At 52.6% G+C, this 26219-nt stretch overlaps 14 protein-coding genes across 14 annotated transcripts; 7 read left to right on the top strand and 7 right to left on the bottom strand.

The window, feature by feature from the left end:
• Positions 1-383: 383 nt before the first annotated feature.
• Positions 384-1297, top strand: CKM354_000597700 (uncharacterized protein; the record flags this gene model as incomplete). The annotated part of the gene is made up of 2 exons (XM_044801270.1): positions 384-1128; positions 1182-1297. The coding sequence occupies 2 exons, from the start codon at positions 384-386 to the stop codon at positions 1295-1297; spliced, it is 861 nt and encodes a 286-aa protein (XP_044657205.1).
• Positions 1298-1843: 546 nt separating this feature from the next.
• Positions 1844-2266, top strand: CKM354_000597600 (uncharacterized protein; the record flags this gene model as incomplete). Its single annotated transcript, XM_044801269.1, has 2 exons — positions 1844-1985; positions 2043-2266. The coding sequence occupies 2 exons, from the start codon at positions 1844-1846 to the stop codon at positions 2264-2266; spliced, it is 366 nt and encodes a 121-aa protein (XP_044657204.1).
• Positions 2267-2477: 211 nt separating this feature from the next.
• Positions 2478-3499, bottom strand: CKM354_000597500 (uncharacterized protein; the record flags this gene model as incomplete). The annotated part of the gene is made up of 2 exons (XM_044801268.1): positions 2478-2541; positions 2595-3499. 2 exons carry the CDS (start codon positions 3497-3499, stop codon positions 2478-2480), a joined length of 969 nt encoding a protein of 322 aa, XP_044657203.1.
• A 640-nt stretch (positions 3500-4139) lies between these two features.
• CKM354_000597400 (uncharacterized protein) lies at positions 4140-4891 on the bottom strand (the record flags this gene model as incomplete). Its single annotated transcript, XM_044801267.1, has 3 exons — positions 4140-4319; positions 4366-4626; positions 4688-4891. The coding sequence occupies 3 exons, from the start codon at positions 4889-4891 to the stop codon at positions 4140-4142; spliced, it is 645 nt and encodes a 214-aa protein (XP_044657202.1).
• A 361-nt stretch (positions 4892-5252) lies between these two features.
• On the top strand, positions 5253-6530 carry CKM354_000597300 (uncharacterized protein; the record flags this gene model as incomplete). The annotated part of the gene is made up of 1 exon (XM_044801266.1): positions 5253-6530. One exon carries the CDS (start codon positions 5253-5255, stop codon positions 6528-6530), a length of 1278 nt encoding a protein of 425 aa, XP_044657201.1.
• An 8-nt stretch (positions 6531-6538) lies between these two features.
• On the bottom strand, positions 6539-8270 carry CKM354_000597200 (uncharacterized protein; the record flags this gene model as incomplete). Its single annotated transcript, XM_044801265.1, has 5 exons — positions 6539-7731; positions 7785-7845; positions 7897-8027; positions 8085-8176; positions 8257-8270. The coding sequence occupies 5 exons, from the start codon at positions 8268-8270 to the stop codon at positions 6539-6541; spliced, it is 1491 nt and encodes a 496-aa protein (XP_044657200.1).
• Positions 8271-9018: 748 nt separating this feature from the next.
• CKM354_000597100 (uncharacterized protein) lies at positions 9019-10236 on the top strand (the record flags this gene model as incomplete). The annotated part of the gene is made up of 1 exon (XM_044801264.1): positions 9019-10236. One exon carries the CDS (start codon positions 9019-9021, stop codon positions 10234-10236), a length of 1218 nt encoding a protein of 405 aa, XP_044657199.1.
• A 451-nt stretch (positions 10237-10687) lies between these two features.
• Positions 10688-12514, top strand: CKM354_000597000 (uncharacterized protein; the record flags this gene model as incomplete). Its single annotated transcript, XM_044801263.1, has 1 exon — positions 10688-12514. One exon carries the CDS (start codon positions 10688-10690, stop codon positions 12512-12514), a length of 1827 nt encoding a protein of 608 aa, XP_044657198.1.
• A 584-nt stretch (positions 12515-13098) lies between these two features.
• CKM354_000596900 (uncharacterized protein) lies at positions 13099-13320 on the bottom strand (the record flags this gene model as incomplete). The annotated part of the gene is made up of 1 exon (XM_044801262.1): positions 13099-13320. The coding sequence occupies one exon, from the start codon at positions 13318-13320 to the stop codon at positions 13099-13101; it is 222 nt and encodes a 73-aa protein (XP_044657197.1).
• Positions 13321-14150: 830 nt separating this feature from the next.
• Positions 14151-15665, bottom strand: CKM354_000596800 (uncharacterized protein; the record flags this gene model as incomplete). The annotated part of the gene is made up of 1 exon (XM_044801261.1): positions 14151-15665. The coding sequence occupies one exon, from the start codon at positions 15663-15665 to the stop codon at positions 14151-14153; it is 1515 nt and encodes a 504-aa protein (XP_044657196.1).
• A 678-nt stretch (positions 15666-16343) lies between these two features.
• Positions 16344-19120, top strand: CKM354_000596700 (uncharacterized protein; the record flags this gene model as incomplete). The annotated part of the gene is made up of 3 exons (XM_044801260.1): positions 16344-16463; positions 16692-16957; positions 17065-19120. The coding sequence occupies 3 exons, from the start codon at positions 16344-16346 to the stop codon at positions 19118-19120; spliced, it is 2442 nt and encodes an 813-aa protein (XP_044657195.1).
• Positions 19121-19499: 379 nt separating this feature from the next.
• Positions 19500-20949, bottom strand: CKM354_000596600 (uncharacterized protein; the record flags this gene model as incomplete). The annotated part of the gene is made up of 2 exons (XM_044801259.1): positions 19500-20118; positions 20177-20949. 2 exons carry the CDS (start codon positions 20947-20949, stop codon positions 19500-19502), a joined length of 1392 nt encoding a protein of 463 aa, XP_044657194.1.
• Positions 20950-22067: 1118 nt separating this feature from the next.
• Positions 22068-22795, top strand: CKM354_000596500 (uncharacterized protein; the record flags this gene model as incomplete). The annotated part of the gene is made up of 2 exons (XM_044801258.1): positions 22068-22274; positions 22349-22795. The coding sequence occupies 2 exons, from the start codon at positions 22068-22070 to the stop codon at positions 22793-22795; spliced, it is 654 nt and encodes a 217-aa protein (XP_044657193.1).
• Positions 22796-23616: 821 nt separating this feature from the next.
• CKM354_000596400 (uncharacterized protein) lies at positions 23617-26143 on the bottom strand (the record flags this gene model as incomplete). Its single annotated transcript, XM_044801257.1, has 2 exons — positions 23617-25923; positions 25979-26143. 2 exons carry the CDS (start codon positions 26141-26143, stop codon positions 23617-23619), a joined length of 2472 nt encoding a protein of 823 aa, XP_044657192.1.
• Positions 26144-26219: the final 76 nt, after the last annotated feature.

Genomic DNA, 26219 nt, shown 5'->3' with positions numbered 1-26219 from the left:
CGAGAGTGAATACAGTCACTGACTGCGGACCGACAGGTATGAAGCGCGGGAAACAGAAGTTCACATACCATATGATGTACATATACCTCAAAGCAGTTCCAAACATCAATCCCTGCCTCTCTCAGGTTCTCTACCTTGCGGCAATCGCGGCTCCTTGCTCGATGTGTCCATGCCGCAGGAGCGTTGGACAGGTATTCTTGTGCCTCAGGCAGCAAATTTCAGCTGATCATCCATCACCCTGCCCGAGACCTCGGCTGCCGGATCTCGACTTCACGCCTTGACGACTCAGCAGATAAGTATTCAACTTCACAGTACCTTCTGAGGTAGTTGCAAGAAGAGGAACAGGAACGACAAGAAAAGCACAAGTCACAGAACAAGTCACCATGGCACCCCAAGACTACAGCTGCGAGTTCTTCAACGTAACGCAACCCATCGAAAATGTTGCAGTCGTTGAAATCGACCGGCCCAAAAAGCTCAACTCGTTTACCAGTCAAATGTTCACAGACCTAGGCAACATCTTCAAGAAACTCTCCCACGACCCAGACGTCCGAGCTATTGTTCTCACCGCCGTCGGAGACCGAGCCTTCACAGCTGGATTAGACGTCACAGCTGCCGCCGATGGACCTCTCATAAAAGGCTCAGGAGCTGGAGAAGAACGAGATACTGCCCGGAAAGCATGGGGCCTCCGTCGGCATATCAAAGAAATCCAAGAACCTGTCAGCGAGATCGAAAAGTGTGAGAAGCCTGTTATTTGTGTCATGCATGGTATTTCTTATGGCGCTGCGATCGATATCAGCACATGTTGCGACGTGAGAATATGTTCGAATGATACAACGTTCTCTGTGAGAGAGGTTGCGATCGGACTTGCTGCGGATGTTGGTACTCTGACTCGATTACCGCATACTCTGGTGCCGATGAGCTGGATCAAGGATATTTGTTTGACTGCGAGAGATTTCAGCGCTGAGGAGGCTTTGAGGATGGGATTTGTCAGTGGCGTGTATGACAACAAGAAGGCGGCTCTGGACAGAGGACTGGAATTGGCGAAGCTGATTGCTGAGAAGAGTCCGATTGCTGTGCAAGGGACAAAGGCTGTGATCAACTACTCAAGAGATCATTCTGTGGAAGATGGTGAGTGGCTTGTGTTTGTGCTTTTGTGTGGTTGTGGCTAACGATATCTGTAGGTCTTGATTATATCGCTGTTTGGAACGCCGCCATGCTTCAGACGAAGGATGTCAGCGACGCTCTGTTGGCTGGTCTGGGGAAGAATAAAAGGAAGCCAGTGTTTGCAAAACTATGATGTAGCTGATAAGAGATCTGGAAGCAATAGACATTTATATCCGTACGTACAGCTGTGCGACTTGGAAGTTGAGCAAAAGCATGCAGTCGCTGTGTGCTTTGGCCCAAGACCGAGCATCCTATTCTTATTGCATCAAGCGTTTCCTGAGGCTGTGCAGCTCTACTGCCGGAGAGCTCGGAGGCCAGCATCGGAAGCGAGCGTTCATGCTCAGATTCAGCATACGGACATCTGATGCGCCCTCTGGTGAGTGCAAGCAACTCCACAGGACTGACTTAGACACTCATTCACTCGTTACTCACCTGCTATTCACCACCTCTGTGAGTCACATATATCCCTTTGATTACCACAAGCCTGTTTTCTTTCGGCTTTACACTTTGCGGGCAAAAACATCCGGCTCGAACATTCAGCAACATTGACCGCGACACGATTCGCAGGCAACCCGTCTCTTCCTAGGCCACAGTAAAATCTGACCTGATCACGAAAATAGTACTCAAAGTTTGTTGGCAAGTGCTCGCACCTCGAACACTACTAAGCATTCAGGAACAGATGGCAGACCTCACCGAAGGCTTGCTGCTCCTCCTCGAGCACAAGACCGGCAAATACTACGAGCAAACGGGAAAAGAGAGGATGACTCCACACGGACATGCTGCTGTCGAAGAGATCGAGTTGGTGATTATGCTCTCGAAAAGTGAGTACATAATGACATGCAGATCGACTCCCTGGCTGAACACTGACTTCGATGTAGACCCGGACATCCGCGTGTGTCGCAAGGCCATCCAACCAGGCAAGACGGCCATCGAAATCTACAAGTCCGATTTGTACAACAAGGAGGAGAAAGCTGCGATGGGCGAAAAGGCGGAGTCGAAGGATGAGGTTCCATGGCAGGAGTCCCTGGGCTATGCGTATGCTGGCCACAAGTTCACGGAGGTCGTGATTCTGGTGCCTGAGGACGTCGCGAAGCCCAAGTAGCAGTCTGCTGGCATGTCGGTTGGTAGAGCGGGAACGACTGGTAATTGATAGCAATACCTCCCTCGATGCTGCAGAAGAGACATCGACTGGTGCTGCGGCAGTAGGGCGGGAATAGCAGAGCATTGAGTACATTCGCAGACCTCATATTACAGTATCGTACATAGCATACCATTAGACGCGAATAACGCAGCTCACAAATGGAAAGTCCGCTTCAACCAAACAAGACCCGTCCCAGCTTGTCCTCGTACGGTCTCTCGTCGTATCTACATGTATAGCTGCGAAAAGCGGTCAGTCTCACACTCCAGAACATCGTCACTCACAGACTCACGATGTATTATGACCATGCACGATATCAAAACCACCTTGCGGTGCCCAATACTCCTCCATCTCCAATCGATGCTTCGATTTTGGTCTTTCTTCAGCCAACCTGAGTTTTTCGAAGAATACATAAGCAGCATAAAAGACACAGGACGTGTTGCCCTGCCTTGGACCTCGTTTGGATCGAAAATCAGTCAGCTGCTTGCTTTGTATATTAGTCCCAGCAGGTAGCTGTGCTGCCAACTCGCGGCAGAAAGACGCCTGAGTTACGCCAGGCTTGACGAGATACGCATTGATTTTCTTGCGTACCTCATCGCAAGTGTCGAAAATGGGAACAGATCTGGTTTCCTCGCCAGGAAGATGGATCGCGCTGATATCGGCGTGTGCTTGCGAGGGGGTGCTGCCTCCAGATTGAGCAGTAGAGGCTGAGGGAGAAGTCTTCGTCTTCTTGGGTGCTTTGATGCCAGCGAGTTCTCGCCTCTTGAAGAACCCCCAGGCATTGCCGTACGTAGAATTTGTCTCGCCGGCCATGCTGCCATTCTGAGTTAGAAATCGGTTCAAGCTGTTTGGGGCTACGCGAATCGCGTCTGCGAATTCTCCCTTTTTCATTTCTCCGGAATCCAAGAACCTTCTTATCATTCCGCGGACTTGGCTGCATGTTTTATCAATGGGCATGTTGTCCACGTTAAAGTCATCTGGATTCGACGAGGGATTGTCCAGCCCTTTACGCTTCGTGCCCACCACGATATACGGCTTGCCATTGCCATTGAGATCAACTTGATAGTCAGATGCGGCAAAAGATGCTCGAACCACTTCAGTATGGGCTGCTTCCGTTGCAGCTACACTTTCTTGACTTCGTGCCGGCTGAGCGTTAGCAACTTGAGAGGTCACATCTCTGAGCACTGATCGAAACATGGTTGCTGTATGGTTCTCAGCATTGAAGAGCTACCACCAATTGACAAATGTGAGCAACCGGCTCATACACCGCGTTCATTCACGATTGTGTGGGCACATAGTGAATGGATCGACGCCAGCCGCAAAGGAATCACGAGTGTGCGATATACTGACCTTTTTGACGAGCAGTTTATCGGATAACGCTGAGTCCAAATTTGAATAATATGTTAAAGAAGAAGAACTCGAGAAGGTGGTCCGTTTTGAATAGCGCGTCAGACGCCTTGTAATGAGGGGATGACCAGGGTGAAGATCTATTTCTGATCCGTGCTCGGACGCGGAAAGCTCTAGAAAACACGTGCCTGTCAGGCCATGTCCATAAACCTTGAGCCGGGACTAGTTACATCGCAACGATAGCCAGACGTACCCAGTCAAGAGGACAAGTGAAGGCAGACAGTGACCGCGCCGCATGGTGCATGCTCATCGTTGCGTTCGAAATAGTCGGCCAAACCGGGGTATCGCCTCGTTCGAAGAGTCGATGATGGGGATTCTTGCACATGTAGCACATGCATGTTCGAGTTCGACATGGCCGCGAAGGTAGTCGGCTTTGGCAGCAGGGCTTCGAGAGGTGGGTGTCTTAGTTTCACCTACTTCAGGTACAGATTTACGCAGACTGTGCTTTTCTGAGCACGAAAGCATAGTACTCGAAAGAGTTCTCGCTCGGCTTGAGCACTTCCATATGCATGTCCCACAGGTTGTCTTGGTTCAACAGAGGCTTCACGAAATGAGGCTGTCGATATGTTATGTAAAGGAAGACGCCAGTGGATTTGAGGGCGCGAGCAACCTAAGCCTTGTCAGCACGAAGACAATTGCACGCTGTGAGATCATACCTCTTTCATATAGCGTCCGCTGTTCTCTTGAACATCGTCCGGCGGACTCCATGGGCTTCCGTGAATCATTGCGTCCAGCGTACCTTTGTCGAACGCTACATCGATGGATTCGCTCGCAATCACAGGCATGTCTCGGACATCTTCGCATAGCCAGGTCACTCCCTCAAGATTTCGAGCAGTCATGAGCTTGACCACAACCGGAGAGAAGTCCACGCAGGTCTGATTTTTGTATCCTTGATCCAGTAGTTCTCGTGGTACCGTCTTCTCCAAAGGATCTCGATCAGTAACGAAAAGCAAAGAAACTTACTCTCGCACAACTCACGCTGTCTCCCGCACCGAGGTGAAGGATCTTCGGTTCTTGCGAGGCCGGAAACGGGTCGAAGAGGTGCTCTTCTAGGAACGGCTGGAGATCACTGTAGGATCGGAACCATTCGTGCGTGGCATGCTTGCCATCGGATTTGGCGTATCTTGCGTCCCAGTATTCTGCTCGTGCCAATGCCTCGTTCTCTTCCTCACGAGATGGCATGGCTCGAGGTGTACTGAAATTGTGCTTTGCGAGTCTTGTCGAATTGACGCGAAATACGAAAAAGCGGTAGAGAAGAAGTGCCTACCTCCATACCTGCCAGCTCTTTCGTTCGAGTTTGAGTTACGGCGAGTCCGGTCCGCTGAGGGCCGCAGCATGCTGACCACTCAGCATGACTGTTTCGACGGGTATGCAAACCTTGGAGAAAATCTCATCCCACGTGAAGCTGTGAAGAAGCAGGGCTCTGACTTTAAAGTTTGACCATCGAAGGGTACCGATCATGATTGGTCGATCAGCTCAAGACATCTCCACTTCCACCTTCTTCACGGACAACTCCGTAACACCAACCTCGAAGGACGCCCCAATGTCCGAAACGGCCAACATTCGCTCATTGACCTTTGGAACCGGACATCAGATATACACGTCCTCAATCCTCCCCGCCATAGAATCTGCCGAAGAAGAAGTCATCCTCATAACCTGTTTCTGGGCCGCCAGTCCTACGCGTGACGCGCTCAATGATACACTCCTCAAATTGAGCGCCAAAGCTCTCGCCCGCACTTCGCTAAACTCATCTGCCAAGAGGATCAGAGTCCGAATCGGCTTCTCTTCTTCATCGCTATTCCAAAAACTCTTCCATACGTCCTCCCCTTCAGGACGAATCTATTCTCCTTCCGAATGGAGTAAGAAACTGGTACTTCCTGCTGCTGAAGACTTGGAGGGGTTAGACCTGGAAGTCAAGAGTATTTTCTTCCTACCGTTTAGTGTTTGGCACCCGAAATTTGTGGTAGTAGACCGGAAAGAGGTCTTGTTACCGAGCTGTAATGTTTCGTGGGAGGAGTGGTTTGAAGGCTGCGTGAGGCTGGACGGAAGTGGAGTCGTACGAGAGTTCTTGAAGTTCTGGGAGCTGAAATGGAGGGGAAGGCTTGAACAATTGGAGTCTTCGCTGCAGACTGCCGAATCGGAGCACAAATCAAGGCCTACGACGAACTCCCTGGGGCTGGAAAACGTCAAGTATAAGTTCTTGCCTTCGCCACATCACCGTAATCCGAGGTTTCGATTCTTACCCTGGCAGAAGTGTGCTAATCCTCCAAGGACGCCCTTGAACGTGGAATTACTGGAGTTGTTCGCAGGAGCGGAGCGGAGCATATATGTGCAGAGTCCAAATGTGACGTGCCCGCCTGTCCTGAAGCACATCCTCGATGCAGTGGCGCGAGGCGTGGACGTCACGATTGTCACGAGTGAGAAGCTCATGATACTGGAGCAGCTGGTCACAGCAGGAACAACAACGAGCAGATGTATGGGCCAGCTGGTGAAGAGTCATCAAAACATGGTCGTGGCTCCTCGAGATGTAGAGGCAGGCGTTGCAGTTGCTGGGTCTTTGCGTGTCTCTTATTATGTGCCGCGATCGGGACCCACAGCTGAAGAGGGCGAGCCGGTTCAATCGCATCTCAAGCTGACGATTGTGGACGACGAAGCAATTGTGTTCGGTAGTGGCAACATGGACCGGGCCTCTTGGTACACAAGTCAAGAGCTGGGTGTAGCGTTCTACTCCAGGGAGCTAGTGGCCGAGACCAAAGAACGGCTGAAGCATCAATTGGAAGGGCGGACAAAACTTTATTACGAAGCTACAAGAGTCAGCTAATCTGGACTTCAAGGTTGTCCGTGTTCGTCTTCCGTATCCGTGGCGCTACCGCCATCGCCATCTTCATGCTCCATTCCCGTCAATGGATCTGTTTCGGCGGCTGGGATCTGCGCTCGATTTTTCTCCTTCCTCACAAGATGCGAGGCCAGGCTCAATGCCAGCACACTCAAACCATGCACCAGAGTGCTTCCAAGTACTATGAAAGATACCACCGGCCAGATCGTCTCTATGCCTTTCTGGCGATCGGTCAAAGGTGGCGAGTATTCCGGAGGTTTGTGATCAGGCGTAGAGCTTCCTGTCTCCAACACAGCTCTGCCCTCAATCGCGAGGAACAGAGCACCGAGACCCATTGGGCCGAAGTGCCCGCAGAAAATAGCTTCTCGGAACGTCCTAATATCTGGGATGAACCTGTATGTGGCCAGTACGATCGGTATTCTGCGAAACAGCAGAACCAGGACCAAGAATCCAAGCAGCCGAGGTACAGTTATCCAAGGCGTCAGATAAGTGTTGCTGTACGACTCGAAGGGCAGGATTGTACCCAAAAAGACGAACATGGACGAGTTCAGGATAAGATCGATGATGTTTGGCAGGTGTGCTTCTTTCGTCTTCTTTGCGAACCAGCCATCTCGAGCGAATCCATAGCCGCCACCAAAGGCGACCAGAAAGTCGTCTGAGTCCAAGGTTGATCCGACGCCCACGCAGAATATGGCGAGCAGCAAATAGAACACTGTAAATCCGGCTCTATCGATGTATCCTCGGGAGTCACTGAAACGTAAGACCCAGTTAAAGGTGGTGCCAATCACAAGCCCGATGAACACTCCGAACACGCACTGCCATAGGATCGTAATAAGAAACCAGTCCTTGAATGCATCGCCGACGGTATGTTGCGTCAGGAGGAACAGGCCAATGTAGAGGAATGGGAACGACACGCCATCGTTGCAGCCGCTTTCCGCACTTAGCATGTCTTTGAGTCTTTTCGGTACTCGGCTGGAGAATTGCGAATTGGATAAGATGCTGGCTGCGAGGACCGGATCCGTTGGTGTCAGGCATGCTGAGATTATGAGGGCAGTCGACCAGCTCGTTTCGAAAATGTACTTCGCGAACACGGCGCACACAACCCATCCAAAGGTCATGACGGGGCCGAGGAGCATGGCAACCGATTTCCAGTGTCTGCGAGCGTATCTTTTTGGAAGTTCGACACCTGCAGCGAATCAGCTCGGCGATCAAGGGAGCCGTTGGGTTTGTTTCACTTACCCACTGCGAAGACTTGAATTCCAACGATGACTCTTGTCAACTCTTGCACCACGCCATCTCCCTACAGTATAGTCAGTGCTCCGTACGTGCTTCACGGTTGCAGCAAACTCACCCAGCCCCATCCGCCTTTGCCCTCACTTCCACATCCTTTTCCGTCGCAGAAGTTGGGCGTGAGCCAGCGCAGGACATGTGGACCCAGCAGAATTCCGACGAGCAAGGCTATCGGTGGTTCTGACAAATGTACTAGATTCGAGGTGGTCAGACATTTGCGTTGTGATCCCAATGCCTGTTGATACTTACACCGGTTGCGCAGGAAATTTGTAAAGAGAACATAGCTGATCAGGAAAGTCGCGAGCAGCAGGTAGCTGAGGTGTGGAGGCGTGGCCTCGATTCTGAGAACAAAAGGTGAATCGTCAGTGCCCGGCATTTTCTATATTGGGAGGTTTGTTGGTGGGGCGAGTGTTGCACGCACTGGTCCCAAACCATGCTCGCATGTATAGTCGGAAACTTTCTATCCGCAGTATCGTATATCGCTGGCAGAGCGTGGAATGGTGCGGAGCCGACACGTGGCGGAGCTGTTTCTCTGGTAAATTGTGGAAGAGATGGAACGGTTCTAGTGAACAAAGGTGATTGTAGACCATTCGAAGGAGCGTCAGTGGTTGGAGCGTAGAGTTTTGTTGATCATGCCGTCACTCTGTCGCATTCGCCCTTGGAGATTCCAAAAGCTTGTCTGCCTACCGGAAAATCCTACAACAGTGCCAAAAGACTCTCAAAAAGGCTCTGTCCCGCGGCGCAATGATCTCAAAGTCGTGATGAGACGCAAAGCTCTGCGATGGTGTATGCAGTGTTGGCACAGCTGCAATTGCACGTTCACTGCTCTGGACAAGCTTTTGAAGCGCCAAACCTAGTCTATCGGTGGCTCGTGCATGCTGTCGTCTTGGCTGCAGTCGGCAGGCAGGGATAGATGAACGACCAGGTTCACAAGACAATGACATTGGTCGTGCGAGAAGACGCCCGAATCACCCACAGAGTCCAATCGCAGCGCACGACGGCGAAGTCTGGACAGAAACGCATTCTGTGGCGCCTCCAGCGCTGGCTCAGCCTCGCCGATCAGCAACGGTAAGCGCATGCAGCTTTGGCGATGTGGCTACACCCACCTCTCGTGTATCCTTAGCATCTTTCTTGCTTCTTGCACAACTTCTCCTCTGCGTGACGATAACAGCAGGTTCACTCCATGGGGCGCTCACATATCGTCCACATCACGCCGGTTCCCGCCGGCATATCGCGCGAGGCTGCGGTGGCCCGACTCCACGACCATGTCGCCATGATGCAGCTAAATCCGCTGATAATACGACACGAGCTCTGCGACGCGCCGCCAGCCGCGACGAAAGACGAAGCGGAGCTGGCGACATGGTACTCAATTACAGATGTGATTAATTACCTGCCCGGAGGCATAGCAAAAGGCGAGGTATCGTACAAGGCGTGCTTCTACAATCTGAGCGATGGGATACAGACCCACGTGTTTGCGCCGGCAGGAGTGGATATAAAGAGTCGATGGAGTATTGGCGGGAACGAGCCAGGCGAGCCTCGAGAGCCATCCGAGTTGGGAGTAGACAAGCCCAAGGAAGGGCTGTACATCAAAGAAGAGATCGAATTGAAATGCAATATGCTTATGGGCGCATTCGTGAAGCGCAACCTGCAGAACAGCCATCGGGAAGTGCATGAGAAGATAATATCAATGGCTGCGGAGCTGCAAGCGAAGCTGAAATCGGCACTGGGGATTGAGCCTCACGCTGCGGAACGTGCTCAGAGCGACGACAATCTGGTTAGGCGCGCGTACTATGGCCACCCTTCGGCGCCTGCTGACTCGCACAGATCAAATCGGAGTCGTGAAATCGACTTCTCATGCACGTGTCGAGGAACGACTCACCTCCCCTCGTGCTCGTTCTTCCATCCTGGAGATCTCCAGCACCACGGTCCTCAGCTACCCTCCTCGATACCATACTACGCGATTTCCTTACCTGCTTCCGCGTCACCATACTCTGCATCCGTTGTTCCTGCGACTGCGCCCTTGGAGCGCTCGCTCTCAGAGCTGCACGGCTCTCCAGCTTCTGGCAAGTGCATGTGTACTGGTGGCCTCCACGATGAGGGCTGTTCATTCTATCCGGGATTACGCATACCGCAAGCCACGTCTGCCCCTTTGCTTTCGAATCCCCTATCTGCGTCCATTCATCCAGAGTCAGTGCCGCCTCGACCGGTGGCAAACGTGGATGTGCCGCGTCTGAATGCGCCTCAGCGCAGAAGTCAGCCAGGTTTGATAACACAACCAACTGGCGAGCAAGCAGAACTCCCTGCAGCCCGTTCGCCTGTTGAAAGCAGCCCCAGTAACTTCTCGCGACCCTTCTCTACACATGGACTCGAACACAGATCGAGCGACAAGATGCCAGCTTGAAATTGCGAACAGAAGAGGATCTTGTATCTGGCCATGCTGCGGTTCAGTTTGAAACAGAGATATCGTGGGATCGCACGTCACAGCGGGAGCGCCGCCCACCATGCATTCCTTACCAATTGAGCGGCAGTAATGGAATGCGCGCTTATACAAAGCCATTCTCTTAGGCAACGTCACCTCATGTGCCGTAAAGATACGTCGCCATGTGCAACGGCCAATCGACGTTGTCTCTAGGTCTACCGCGTGGAATGCGTGGAGGCTGGGAAGAATAGCTATGTCCTAGCATCGCATCATCTGATTACCCGTTGCGGAAGCTTCTTTGATTCAGTGGCATATACACAAGATACCACGGCCAACGCATATCGCGAAATTCAAATCAGTGAAGCTCTGCGCACTGTTGCTGACAGCTGAGAACCTGCCGACTTTTGAAGGGTCTGGAACACCGCCGCTCGCCATGGCTGTTACAAGCCGCAAGAGCTTGAACCACATGCGGCCTCTCAACAAAGAATTTGACTGGGACAGCATCCGCGACAATGTCCTTGAGGAATATCTAGGCGACGATCCTTTTGGCTTTGGAGAAACTCAACGAGAACGCAGCAGTTCTGATGACTCCTGCCAGCTCTTTGATTTTTCCGGATCGAGCGAACAAAGCAACCAAACAGAGGCGACCTCACCAATCCCTCCTTGGGACCCAGAAGAGTCGACAGCACCTGCGGCGTGCCAACCAAAGGCTAAAGCGCCTTCAGATTTCTGGCACAAGAAGCTTCGAGCACTGGAGCAAAATGCAGCGGAGTGCGAGAGGCGACAGAAGCTCCGAGCAGCGAAGTCCCATCCCGATTTCCTAAGCTTGGGCGGCTTCCCTTCGCCTCCAGCTATACCAGCTTCACCCACTGGCCAATCACATTCTGCTCAGCGATCAAAGTCCCGTACTATCGGTAACGCTGCAAACGGAAACAAAACGCCCACACAACAGCGTAGTGTATCAAATCTTCGGGCTGTCTCACGTGGCCGACCTGTTGGGGTGATGAAGCCTGCAGCCACTGCTGCTATCAACCCCAATGCCACCATCCGCCAACGAAATGGTTCTCCGTCGAAGATGATGAATCCTTCCAGGTATCGAGCGGGCTTCAAGGACGTATGGGCAGAGCGAATTCTTCAAAGTCCTAAAAAGTTTGAGCTGCGCGTGGACAACAACATCAATACGTTTCCAGAGTCTCCGCCGCTCTCGGCCAGATCTGCACAGCACCCCTTCGCTGCATTCGGTTCACCAACATTCTCTGCCATTGAGGGGAGTGATGAACAGCTATCGCCGTTGGCGAGCACGTTCAACCAGGCTGCCCGCATTCACACACCTCTCGCATCGCCACTTCTAAGTCCTGGAAGTCATGCTGCCCCATCGTACTTCGACGTAGCACCACCTCTGCCTGGAAACCCATACACGACTCAGACAGTACCTTTGAACGACACCGCACCTCTGTATCCTGACAGAACCTGGCCACTTGCTACAAACAAGATCCAGGAATTCGACTTTGGCTTTGACAGCTCCCCGAAACTCGACGACCCATGGAGCACCACAAGTGCGCCACACATCGACCCGTTCGCCACGACGTTTCAGGCGACGGCATCGGCAGTTGATCCTCAGGACCCGTTCATTGGCCTTGAGAATAGCCTTGAGCACAGTCTTCGCATCAACGCTCATGCTCAGAATCAGAACCTTGGGCTCGGTATCAGCTGCGACTCAAATGGGAATTATACCACTGTGCCTGGAAACGTGCTGCAAATGTCATCTATGCCGCCATCCAGCACTCCGTACTACGTTCCCTCGCTACCAAATGGCCTTCCGAGCACAAACTTCCGACCACCGAACGGTCTTCACGCCGCCTCAAAGCCCGCGAATCTCGACTTTCCACTCACGCCGCAACGTCAAAGGGGCCGCAACTCGCACGAGCGCTCGCCATCACCCACACGTCCTGGCACAGAGTCCCGATCACGACAAACTTCGACCTCCCGCCGCAGATCGCAGCACCGCAGAACCAAGTCCGCGAGCACAACACCCCGTCATCATGGCGGCGACAAAGGCGGTGGTTTCGTGAACTTCACACCTGGTGATGCGGGCAAGATCCTGAGTGGCGTCGCGCCTTCGGGTAGCTCGAAGACGAAAGCGAGAAGGGAGAAGGAAGCTGCTGATAAGAGACGGAAACTGAGTCAGGCGGCTATGCAGGCCGTCATTGAGGCTGGAGGGGATGTGGAGAGTCTACAAAGAGCGGGAGTAATATCTTAATGCATCGAAGCAAGACGAAGCGAAATGACGGAGAATAGAGCAACGTCAGCGACAAGCGAGGACTTGCGGGTTCCCGCTTCACGGCTTGAAGGATTCGTGTACATAGTGTTGTTGCTCTCGGGCAAGTTAATGTGATGCTCAGGAAGATATGAAGCAACCAATCACCGCATTTCACTTTCCTACCGCTACCCTCACTAAATCTCTCACAACCCGCTACTCCCTCCCGGATCGACACCCATCATTCTCCGAATGCCTTCCCTGTGTAAACCCATAAAGCGGCAAAGTTCCATCTCCCCCATCAGTCCTCAGATACCCCAACGTTCCCTCACTCACATAATTCCCATACAAGGCATCACAGCTATATCCAGCAGGATGCGAAGGATACCAATCCCGCCGAACAATCATGTGATCGACTTCTGAGTTCACATAGCGATCGAGTGGTTGCGTGCCTGGGACTTGGGAAGTGTAAATGTACATTGTATTGCCTTCGAGTTGGAAACCTGGCGCGTTCTCGCAGGCGGGATGTGTGGTCATGAGGTATTGGTTTTGTTGGACGTGGCGGCAGCGGTAGCTGGATGAGGGTGTCAGTTGGAGGGCCGAGTGGAAGTGAAGACGGGGTAGGTGTACAGTGCTGTTGTGCCTGGAAGATTATCTCTTAGGCCGTAGCCCCAGAGAACTGGATCGCCGCGGAAGCCGACCTGGCGTGCGTACTCGCCATGGAAATCGGAGGTGTAGAAATGGCGGACGGTGGAGCGAGCTGCGGTGAAAGAGGCAGACAGAGCTGCGATGAGGAGTGTGGTCTTCATTTTTGAATCGTTCGAAGTTCCAGGTCGATGATGATAGTGCGCTTTGAATCTGGAAAATCTGTGAAGCTTTATACATTGCTAGATGTCCGTGTATAGAAATCTTGACAATTGCCATCCCGCAATCACATATGCATTCTTCGCCTACGCACGTGGGTAGCTCGGTCCTAGAGATTTTTGTTCCCTCTGTACCGGAAAGATAGTCGGTCTAGACAGTCGTCGGCATGGAAAGTGTTTGTGGCTCGCTCAGGTTGCTGGTCCTATGAGCACCACGTTGGGCATTCTGTTGGCTGCCACTGTAGCGTTACATTGCTTGCCAAGAGTCCATCGTTATAGTACCGCCGCTCCATATACGCTCGGCGAGCTGGAGAGTACTGACCCACGTAAGGGTTCAATAGTCATGCAGGGCGGGCGCACAAGCCTTGTTGCTAAGCTCGTAAAAGGAAGCTGCAACCTCTTAGCTTGGTTTTCTCAGCGAGTGCCAAGGCGTTTATACGACCAAGGAGTGCGTCGACAGTGACCCATGCCTCTACTGCATCTAGTAAGGCACAACTCACCGCCGAAGCTTTTGGCAATCGCAGATCATGCCTTCTATGGCAAGTTGGTACCTGCGAATTCGCTACTCCGGGCGTCCTATTGGCTTATGCCCTGCTATGGCCAAATTTGGCGGCGAGAACTGGAGCAGCGCCGGGAAGTATGCTCACAGTGTAGAAGTGAAGGTCGGTGCGTTCTGCCTGAAATCTGAAAGCCAGACAAGCGTCGGTCGAGAGCCCTCGACTCGAGCTAGTCTGTACCGTAGTAATGTAGATGTGCAGCATCGGAACGATGATTCTTCAATGCTGAACATCAATACCAAGAAGGTCATCGTCCTCCTCCGCAAATAAGAAATCCTCGTCATCCGAGTCTGACTCTTCATGATCGTCACTTTCGCTGTCCGGTATCATGGCCTCTTCTCTGTTGTTGTCAGGCGGCATGGGAAACTCTTCACCGCCTTCGATGATGTATCTTGCCACCCTTTGCGAGTATTCATTGCCGCGAGATGTGTATAGGTCGCCGAAGAAGCAGAAGAATCCGCTGTTAATGTCGAAGACACCTCGTAGCTGCACTTCCTTCAGCCGTGGCAACTTGCCGGCGAATTTGGAGAAGCATTCAGGCCACTCTCCATTGAGTGTGACCTCGTTCAACTCCAAGCGCTCAAGAGTAGCAGCATGTCGCAGTAGAAAGTCGACCAGATCGGTGGAATTTGCGTAAATTGTCGTGATCGCAACGTTTCGCAAGTTCGGCCAGGACAAAGTGCCAACGACATCTGAGAGCTCAATCTTGTCTTCGCCAGGGTTAGGACAGGGCATGTCAAGTTCCAAGGAGCGAAGATTGCCTGCGCTACTCATAAGGTTGGTGCAGTACCCCTCCTGAAAGCCCAGCATGATCTCGGCAAACTCTTCTGAATCAACCCCTAAATCGTCGTCTTCCAAATACGGCGTGGACACAATCCAGTGTAGGTTCTCTACCTTGGCCATGAAACGCGACATCGCTCTAGAGAGATCGGGGTGACGGGCTACATGGAATGTCACGGAGCCCAGTCTCAAAGTTTGTGGCGAGTAGCCGGCCTCGTCAGCTGCGAGTACTATCTCTTGCATCGCCTCCAGTCCTTCTGCACATCGTTCGTAGTCTCCAAAGGGGGTTATAAGACCTCTTCGAAACTGCTTGTTCTCTTTGTGGGTATGAACACGCAAAGCGTTGGCTGTAGTGAAGTCGAAGGCACGAATATTGCTGCACTTCTCGAAGACTGCTTGCATGCACCGCTGGATCGTTTCGTCTTCAATGATTTGCATGCCTTCATATGCCAATTCGCTATAATGGCCGTAATGATCCTGAAGCTGAGCTTCTGAGTAGCTTGGCTTGGGTTGTGCATCCGCGTTGGCTCTGATCAATTGTATCAAAGCCTTCTCACGCGCCTCGAGATCGGGGTCGATCTCCCGGTCCCGGTCACGTCGCATAGAGATTTCGCCAAGCTCTTGGAGATGCTTTCTGTCGGCCTTTGTAATGTGTGCATCGACCTCGATCTGGGATTGCAACTTCGACTTCCATTCTTCGAACTGCAACGGCTCCGACGTATCGCCTTGAAAACAGAGTAGCCTTGGCTGCCTGCAGAACTTGGGGTGTTGAGCGATCTGCCGGGCTGCTTCCATGCTGTCTCTGGTCATGACAGTCACGATCTCCGGGAACAAATAGTCGTCTGCAACGTTCCGCAAAGACTGGCAAGTGAGTCTGAGCGTCTTGATTTCGTCCAAGCTGCACCGTACGCAGATCATCTCAATGAGCTCTACCGGAAGCTCTACGAACGACATGATAACGGATGGTGGCACACAGTTTCGCGGTACAGAAGAGGATGATGAAGATTGGGGTGTTGGTGAGGCGCGTCAATCTCGCGTTTGCCAAGGACGAACCCGGTCAAGCTTGTCGCTTCAGACTTCACTTCCAGACCAAACGCCGACCTGCAGACCCCAACAAACAGTCGCAAGCCCTCAGCGCGCGAAGTCGCTGCGGGCTAATGCGAAAGTCCACACTTTGACAGTGTTGATCCCGTGCCCCACGGGAGAAGCATGGAGCCGGCCGAGAGACAGATGGCATATGCGTTTACGCTGTCGCTGCTGGAGACTCGATAGTGCCTATGCCAGCGCCTCCTCTTGAGCTGCTGCTTCGCGCCGCTCCGTGTCCTGACGAGAGCTGATTTCCATCTTCCGCGTCATCACGGTGTGCACTCGTCCAGTCGACAGTGTTATGGACAAAAAAAGAGCTTCGCTTGTTCGCGCTTGCTATGCCAGGTCGTACGTGCGGGCGGAGCATAGCAAAGTTAGCGCCCCGATACAAGATGCTCAGTGTTCGCGTGCATAGGTGTGACTTCAACGGCGAGAAGACAATAACAGCACGGGCCCTCAGCCCCCTCACTACCAAAAGTCCCAGCAGTCTTTGCTGCACCAACTCGACACAACATCTCAAGCCACCACGTCGAAACCGCCTGGGCCATGCCGGTGCCACTATACACCTGTGGCTTGGCAAAAGTCGGCCACGATGAGCCTTTCCACGAACTTGACGTCGAGCTGAGGCGGAAACGTGCCCACGAAGTGCATGTTTCCGGCGAAGAGGTCAGCGAGGTCCTTTTGCGCCTGACTGGCGGAGCCTGCAGCGATAGATCACCATACGCGATTCCTTACGAGTGCCCGCACGTCGTCAAGAGCCACTTGCAGGAGTGTGATTCTGAGCCCTGTGATCACGACAAAACATGTCTGCAGCTACGCCTGGGCTGGGTCTCTCTCGAAGCTCAGCGGTCAATTCCTTACGCTTGCCACCTCTCAGACGGGATGGCACAATAGCTCATTGATTTCTACCTTGCCGATATCGACGTCCTGAGGCACCGCGTCTCGCAGAAATTGCAATCCCACGGCGACGCTGTTCTGAAGCGGTGGCGAAAGATGTCCAAGGACAAAAGAGGTAAATTTCTGTCTGCAGTATCGCCTCGTGTCTTCGGGACCTGGCCTGTGGAAATTGGCTATTGTCCGAACGATGGTTGCTATGAGAAGCACTTTCATTCCTGGAGCCATGGTGCATGGCTGAATTTGATGGACTTCTCTGACGACTGGTAAGTCATCACCTGCGACCTCAGCCTTCTTCGTCAAGTTGCGCAGCCAAGACTTGCACTCGCACAAATGCACCGGTAGTGGGAATGGTGATCCTGACCTTTTCCAGGATGAAGTTGATATCTGTCCTACATGTGAGATGTGTTCATGGCGCGGCTTCCTGGGCACCGCACGATTCTCGTGCATGCGTCATCTCGAATTGGAAGGACTGTCTCCCGCTTTGGTTCAGTGATCGCTGTGTGTTCATGTGCGGCGACCGGTTCGGACAGCTCACAGATCACGACTCGAACGCAATACACAAGAACATCATTGTCGGTCTTCCCAGGGCGCTCCTGATCTTTCAAGGACAGCATGAACTTCTTTGTGTGCTCGAAAATATTCTGAAGGACCTGACGAAAGGTATTGCACCGTCCGGCTCGGTCCAGTGGTCATCGTTCGCGACGAAAGATCTTCACTCTGCCGGCCATGAAATTTCGTGGAACTCATACATCCACCAACCCTTTACTGCTCCGGTTGCGTATTCGGCTGAACACCTTTACCAAAAGTCCACGGAACGCCTTGAAATGGTCAAAGATGAGCTGACGCTGCTACAGACAGATCCAGCATACGCACAGGAAGTCATCAAGATGAGGAGGGTAGCGCTCAGCAATGCAGCTCCAGGATCCAGGCATGCGAAGCAGTACGAGGACGTCGGCGGCTTTTTGGTGACGGAACTACTGACTCGCTTTGAGATGTGGCACACCATATCGTCCCGTTGCAGCGAGCTCAAGAAAGCCATGGTGCATTCCAATGAGGTCTATACTCCGGGCAGAACCACGCCGCCCGAGGTGGCCATGCACATATATGCATTGGAAGCTAGTATCGAACATTGGAGAGAACGGTCTAGTGAAGACTTTGAGGAGCTCAGGCACTTCACAAATCTGGGACCTCGCCAGGTACCGCCATCCCATTCCCGTGACCACATGGACACGGCAGATGTAAACGAAGTACTCGACCCAGACAACCCCATTGATCGCTTGAAGTGGCAAATTGCAGGCATTTGTCAGAGTGCGGGTCGAAAAGGAAGGCACCCGGCTGGACACGCATCATTATTCGTGGCCATTGAGAGGGGAGAAGCTACAGATAGAATCATGGACCAGCTGACACGGGAGTACATCAATGACGCGATGATCATGGATGAAATCTACACTCACATCACTTGGATACAACAGATTCTGGATCCTACCATTGAGTTTCCTTGGGTGAAGTCTGGGGAGAGTTGCTGCATTCTCGGCGATCCCAAATGCCGCCACTCCTGGCTCCAATTTGCGTCGGGATGGCAACAGCGCATCGGCGCTCTGGCTCAATCACTGATGGACGCGCCTTGGCCGAAGGGTCGCAAAGACCTAGCCTGGCTTGCTAAGGCGACTTTGACGCGCTCGCGCCTGGGAAAGCTGTGGCAAGGTATCTTTGCGGAGTATGGCAAAGCACAAGAAGCAGGGAGAAGCTCACCATGCGGCACGTACTTCATGACAAGTATGACTGAGTTCGCAAATGACCCGGTACATCTCGCACAACTCGAAGCGGAGCGAGAGCTTTGTGAGCTGGAGTCTCGTAGACAATCACTTGTCGCTGAGGAGAATGCTAGGGCTCTCACAGGCTACATCCCGCAGAGCCGATGGGGCTGTGATTTGGCCAATAACGAGACGAAGCAAAAGTCGGAGAAGAAAACGAAGCTGAAAGCCAAGCCGGTACAGTCAGCTATCGACCTCGTCCTTGGATCGAAAATTGTGCATCTCGAGGACACCCCTGATGCCAACTTGAAGCTCAACAACCACTCTCTTGCGGACACAGTTCCACCGATCTCTATACCCATCAAGAGAGAGAACCTGGTCGTCTTCCAAAAGATGTACCGCGCCGACACGGAGTCTACCCAAGGCGGTACCATTCGTTGGCAAGCATTTGTCCAGGCGATGAAAGACGCAGGCTTCACCGCAGAAGAAGCTGCTGGCTCTGCGGTGAGTTTTCGCAGCAGCAGTCTTGGAGGATCCATCTGCTTCCATCGTCCTCATCCAGATCCGGTGTTGCATCCTATTATGCTGTACGCTATGGCGAGGCGTCTCACGAAGTGGTTCGGCTTTACCACGGACACGTTCATGTTGAGAGAGACTGAAGCTGACACATGAGCCGACGATGCTGTCTGGGAGATATTGCAGTTTGGAGAACTTGTCAATTGACGGTTTGAGCGATGGCATAAAATTGTGAATGCTTTGATTTGTACTCTGCTCGAGTACGCTTTGACCTTGGCTTTTGTTGGGCGATGCGCCATGCAAGCGGACTTTCAGCAGGCTTGAGACATTGAAGTTTGTCGGGAAGGGGTGAAAAGCTGAAAAATATGTCAGCACTTCGCTTGAGTAAAGGCAAAGGATTGGGGACGACATGTTTGGTACAAGAGCGAGCTTGAGTTCGCGCATTGCTTTCGCAATGCGGGCTACTACCAGCCGCTCACTCTGGAGTATAAGCATTCGACATGACCAAAAGTTCAAAGAGTCCCATCGCCCATCCTCACCTGTTCCTCTCTTTCAGATTCACCCACAAGCCCGGCTTATCCCACAGAATATACGCCTTCTGCTCATCCATCCACTTCTCCTGCCCAGCACACAACTCAAACTCAAACTCCCACACTAATCTGCACAAGATGATCCTCAACTCCGCCCAAGCCAAATTGATTCCCAGACAACCATACGTGCCCAGGCTGAAGGCCTGCATCACATCCCTCTGATCATTCTCACAGCCAAACTCCGCACATTCCTCATCTAACCAACGCTCAGGAATCCACTCATCTGGTCGATGGAAATTCGCAGCGCTATGGTACGCAGCGAAATGTGGAACTCCGACGTATGTATTACCTGCGATGAAGTGTCCGTCGATGATCATACCTTCTGGTGGGGTTCTGCGCGGAGCACGATCGGCTGCAGGAGGGTAGTAGCGGAGAGTTTCCTGCAGCACGGCATTGAGGTACGGCAGATGGGAGGCTTGGAGGGCGTTGATTGATGAGACCGTATGGAAAGCTGTGCGAACTTCTGTGGCGAGGCGGGAGACGCGGGCTGGCGAACAGGTGGCGAGGAAGAAGATGGCGCCAGAGAGGGTTGTGGCGGAGGTTTCGGCTCCTGCGTTGATGAGACTGCGATCGTGTTAGAAAACAGGATCTCATGGTGGCTATATGCGGTGCGAACGCTTACACTGCAGTATTTGCAAGCAGTTCTCCTTTGCTTATGTGGTCTTCTCCCGATCTGATACCGCCGCCGCTCTGGCTCAGTCCGTCTCTCAGTAGCAGGCCGACAAGATCCACTTTGTCTGCGGCAGGTCCTTCCTCCAGTCGCTGATTGAGTCTCTGCTCGGTCAGAGTCCGGTGCTGCTCCAGATTATCCATAACCTTCTTCGGGATCAGGTATGGTATGACCCGATTTGCGCCGGGTATCTGCTGGAGCGCGCTCATAATAACTTGAGCTTTCGCAGCGTCCAAAACGAATGCTACCCAAGGATGAAGTTTACCATCATCAAGACAGCCAAAGCTCTCACCAAAAACCAGATAGCCAGTGATGTCGAAAGTGGTGTAGTTGAGCCACATCATCATGTTGACCTTCTGCTGTCCGGAAACGCCGAGTTTGCGAATGCCATTCACGAGCTTGTCTGTATGAGATATTATCATAGGCTCGAGGTCGCGCACACTCCGCTCGCTGAAAGCCGCGCTCAGCATCTTGCGCTGTCTAGCGTGGACATCGTGGGACAGCGTTGACAGAATGTGGTCTTCTTCCGTGCCATACTTCTGATACAATCGTTCGTCCTTCGCCATCGCTTGGACCCTGCCCTTGCGTGTGCCATGGATGTCTCGCATCGCTTGCGCTGAGTTGAATAGAAGATCGCGCGGACCTACGCGAACGACGGGGCCATATTGATCAAACAGCTTAAGCTGCACACGAGGTAGAATTCCTCGTAGATTAGTCATGTGCATCGGTAGAGTAGAGATTGACCATAGCTTCGGACCTGGAATGTTGTGAAGTGGTGAGATGATCAAGTTGTAGAATGCCTAAAAATGGTCGCCAGATGATTAGCGTATGTTCTTCAGCCCTGCGTCCAAGCAGCATCTGCAGTCCATGCCACAACTACCAGACACGACTGCACAATCACAACGAGTACGAGTCCAAAATTCTATGAGGATGGTTGTACTCACATTTCCCAGTAGACAGGCTGCCAAGAGGACAGGAGCTGCAATGCAGATCATTTGAAGGTCGACTACGTCAAGGGATACTGGCACACTGATCAGAGACGATTCCATGGCGGCTGGAGGTTGCAAGAATTCCGTTAAGTGAGCTGGAGCACTGCGAATTGATAATCGATCATATCACTTGCTTCCCAAGTTGAGAATGAGCCTAAATCCATTAGCTTGCCCTAACGTCAGCAATCCTGCAGCGAGCAATCACCGCCAACCCGTTGTCCAATGTAGGGCGAGTGTGCACAAAAGACTGTCGGTAGGTAACACAGAGTAAGCAGAACCATATGAGCTTTTCTGTATGACCCACGAAGCGTACCCGCTGGGGCTGCCGACATGTGTATTGTATACCTGCTGCCGCGAAAAGGTCACTGCTTCAAGCGCAGACGCTTGGTGCTTAGTATGATGGCATCACGGAGCACAAAGTGGATAAAACCAGAATTTCTGGTAATAACAGTACGATATTCTGGACACATCGGCGCCTTTGTTAGGGTCAAGACGTCGGCTAGAAACGTGCAGAACGGCGTTCAGGATTGCGTGCCTTAAATTCAGGCCAACAGTGCGTGTCACTTCAGCGACGGCGTGTGACCATCCGAGCTCGTTTCGCGATGATGGCTGATGTTGTGTTATGCGCATCTTTGCCAGGATAGAGGCAATGTGATAATGCAGAGGAGTGGGACAGCTGAGGAGAAGTCGTGAGTGGAAGGATGAAGTCTGGGCAGGGATCAGAGACCCTCGTCGGATTTCGACAGGGGTCCGATTCGCGACTTCCACGTCTCAGCATCTGGCCTCTTCAGGAGCACAGCCTTCACTCCATGCAGTAACTTCTCTTCCGCACAGACAACGTGACCACCGCCAATATGGCCGCCATGCTGGCATTCAAGCTGCTCATCGCTTTCCTGCTTCCTCTCGTTTCCGCGCTCAAGTTCGACATCCAAGCACATCCCGGCCACGAATCCGCATCGAAAGAGCGCTGTATACGCAACTTTGTCGCCAAGGACCAATTGGTAGTCGTGACGGCGACGATCAGTGGCAGCAAGGGCGATGGCCAGACATTGAATATGCACGTACGTCTGCGCCGCAACAAGAAGCCCTCAGCTCAGCAACACCAGGAAACAGACCCGCTAACTTCATCTTCCAGATCAAAGATGCTGTAGGAAACGACTACGCCCGCCCTCGCGACGTCGCAGGCGAAGCACGCTACGCCTTCACATCGCACGCCGACAGCGCTTTCGACGTCTGCTTCGAGAATATCCTCACCGGCCACGGCACATACTCCTCTCCATCGCGACACGTAGAACTCGACATCGACATAGGCGCAGATGCCAAGGACTGGTCTGCGATTCAAGCCGGCGAGAAGCTGAAGCCCGTGGAAGCCGAGCTTCGCCGCATTAGCGAGGTCGCGAAAGAGATCGTCGACGAGTTGGATTATTTGCGCGGGCGAGAGATGAAGCTGAGAGACACAAATGAGAGCACGAACGAGCGAGTGAAGTGGTTCGCGATCGGAACGATGGGCATGTTGGTTGCGTTAGGAGTGTGGCAGATTGTATACTTGAGGGCTTACTTCAGGAGCAAGCATTTGATCTAGACGGCCGATGCTTCTCACGATCTCCTACGGAAAGGGATACCAGCAACGCGGCGTAGAAACGATGATGAGTTGTTTTCGATCCGGAAAAGCGAGGCGCGGGGACAACAAGGGTGAAGGGCATGCATGGTGGCTGGGCTTCGATATGCATACTACAAATGCTCTGTTCGTTCAGCAGTGGACATATGAATGTAACGATAGAAGTACAGATATAAAAACAGCAGAAAAGTTCTTGACCAATGTCACATTACGGCTTCCATACATCTGCTGAAGCAAGAGGCTGAAGCGGAAAGAGAAGCTTGTGTAGCAGCTCTGAGCACATAGCCTACCATCATACGTATTTGTATCGGCATGCAAAACCCGATATGACAATGCCAATGCCAATGTCTATGCAATCTGCAGCTCCAAATCCCAGTTTCCAGGCGCAACGTGTCCGCGTCCGTGCCTTTATCAGTGGGACCCCATGTCTCGAACGCCCGGTACGTCTTGGCATAAACCACCACTTCAATAATACTATTCCATCATCACATCTCGAACTCAGAATATCGAATATCGAATTTTGGCCTTGTGCGTGTGGTCATGAGCTAGCTTCTTGGTCTCCTCATTGTCAGCATCATCATCAATCGATGACCGTACTAATGATCAAGACCAAAATTGTGAAGAGGTTCGAAGTTCAATCTCATTCATATAGTAGCCCGCAGCCTGCACCTACAGTGCTGGCGGTACTGTCATATCATCACCGCTAAACAATCAAAATGCATATACAACCATTTGTATTGCCATCGAAACGCCCTCGTAATGCACAGTGGTCCACCATAGGACGTCTACCCAACAATGTTAATGCCCTGCAAGCTCGCCATGGCTCTCATGCCTTGCTTTTCAAATGTCTCGACCATTCGCTCACATTTCCGCTTCAACTCCACTTCGCCCTGTTCAGCGCGATAGCGAACCCATTCTTCTACACTCATCTTCTTCTCTGGGCTTGTCAATGCTCCAGCAGCGGCAACGAGTTGCTCTCCAACCCGCCCAGGACTGGGTTGCGGACTAGGCAAAAGTACCATATCCAGATCGACAGCTGTCCAGGGAACAGAAGATTGTAGACCAGAGACCTGCTTCGATGGCGACACGTTCTTCGTCTTCAGTGGCGATCGATTGGGTGTGCCGGGCGCCAAAGGTATTCTCGTTGTTTTGGAGGGTGAAAGGAGCAGCTGAGGAGCCTTTTGTGCAGTCAGAGGCTGCGCCACAGAAGATGGCACATTTTCCTTGTCACTTCCGCTGGGAGATGGCGTAAAGCCGCCCGGCATCCGCGATGACTGCCGTAGTAGAGACACACGGTCTGGTGAGAACGCCTTCTCCGCTTCCGCAGCGACTTCGTCTCGAAGTTGCTGCATTTCTGCGTTATCTTTGCTGCGACGCCCTTGTGATGGTGACGGCTCGTACTCGTTGACCAGTTCTTGCTCTGCTTGCACAGCAATGGCTCCTTGGGAGGCTTGCTCAGTCGCTATGCGCTCGAGCTCTTGCTCAATTTCCAGTTCGTCGCGCGCGAGATCTTCTCCCGGTTCTGCTTCCAGCTCGGTATTCTCTGGCCCGGAAGTCACAGCCGATGCCTTCGAAGACCGCTCAGAAGAGCCATTCTTGCCTTTTGGCTTCGCTTTGCTCTTCTTTGTCGTTGCCTTCTTCTTGATCGGTTGTGAGTTTTCGTCATCAGCTTCTGCGTCTTGACTCGCTGCAGGAGGATCGAGCTCTATTCGATCCTCAGTAACGAGCACATCTGTTGCGTCTGGACATGTCTCGACCAACGCCTCTGTCGATGCTGTCGAGGCCTGCTTTGCTTTACGGCCACGCTTAGCTTTCGGCTCAGGCTCAGGTTTTGAGGGCGGGTCCATGTCAAGTAAGCTACTAGAGTCTTGTTGTTTCCGCATGCCGTCTGACATTCGCTTAGTGCCGCGCTTCGGTTTTGGTTGCTCTGGCACGATCGGTGTAGACTGGTCGAGGTCCTCGCCGAAGTTATCGACAGACTGGTCCAGCTCGTCTTGAAGTTGTGCGGAGACTTCGCGTAAGCGCGCTTTCTCGATGGCGTCTGCATCTGGCGTCTGTGGTACCTCATTCATCTCCTGTTCCACAGCTGGCCCAGCCTGTGGTTGCGCCTTTGGCTTCTTGGCGCGTGTCGCTTTCTTGGTCGGCACAGCATCGAGACTGCTCACCTCAATCACTGAAGAATCAACTACTGTTTGTTTCGATGCGCGTCCTGTTACTCTGGTCTTGGTCATCGGCTGTGAGGTTGCCAATTCCTCGGCCGACAATTGTTCCTGCTCCAAGTCCAGATTGTGAAATTCAACAGCCTCTTCCTCTTTTGCAGCCTTCTTCTTACCCCTGCCGCCCTTAGCTGGCGCTTTAGCTTTTGTGGTCTTCTTCTTCCCTTTGGTGGTTGTTGCTGTTGAAGCGGTCGTGCCTGCCGTCATGATACTATCATCAACTTGGGCCAGACTGCTGTTCGGCTGGATGTCACCCAGGCTATCTCTCAAACTTTGCGCATCACTCGCTGCAGTCATCGCGCTCTGTGTGCTGACTCTGCTTGCTTTGCTTGCGGTGCTGCCTCGGCTCTTGCCCTTGGCCTTGGTCTTCTTCATGGGCTCTGCGGTGCCATGATAATGTTCGACTAGCGCGAAGAATGGACACTGGGGCTCTCGTCGTTTGTGTTCCACAAAAGGATCGTCTTTGGGCTCCCAGCCATCAAGGCTCAAATTGCAGTAGAAGCAAGTAACTCCATCTGGCTCATCACCGTCCGGGCTCGGGTCCCAACACCATCCTGCTTCGACGAGCTTCGCGACTTTGCACTTCCATCCTTTCTTCGATTCATGAGGCCAGCCTTCTCCAGTCGTGAATGTCTGCTTTCGCGCCGTGTATAACTCCTCGCCCATTGGGTCCCGCGTTTCTGCGGCCTGTGTCGAATCTTCATCTCGCGTCACGCTGATTGCTGTTGCCCATGCGCAGTAGGTGGAATGCGCCAAATGCTCTGATATTGGGTCGTCCGTCTCTTCCCAGCCATCAAGCTTGACACTGCAATGGAAGCACTGGACATTGTCATCCGAATCGGAAGCTGGTCGGTAAAAGAAACCTGCGCGGGCAAGCTGTCGGGTACGTCAGTCCCATCCCCACGTGTCACACGATGTCTTTCACACATACAGCCTCTTTGGAAGGATTTGCATGCGGCCACTCGACAGTATTTCCGGCTTTCCTCTTGGTCGTGTTGGAGCTGGCGCGTCGCTTCGTGAGTTGTTGTGGCTGCTCGAATGTCGCCAATCGCCCGACAAACGAGCTCATATCGCTGGATACCGGCGCCAGGGCCATGTTGCGACGATTTTGTGGCTGTTGGCGCGTTCAAGTGGGCATTTGTGGGAGAGTCGTTGGTGTTATTCGCGTTGTT

The sequence above is a fragment of the Cercospora kikuchii genome, assembly GCF_019650295.1.
Source record: "Cercospora kikuchii DNA, contig_00003, whole genome shotgun sequence".
NCBI lineage: Eukaryota > Fungi > Ascomycota > Dothideomycetes > Mycosphaerellales > Mycosphaerellaceae > Cercospora > Cercospora kikuchii.
The sequence above is the reverse complement of the archived record's forward strand: the minus strand, read 5'-3'. Positions and strand labels throughout refer to the sequence as shown.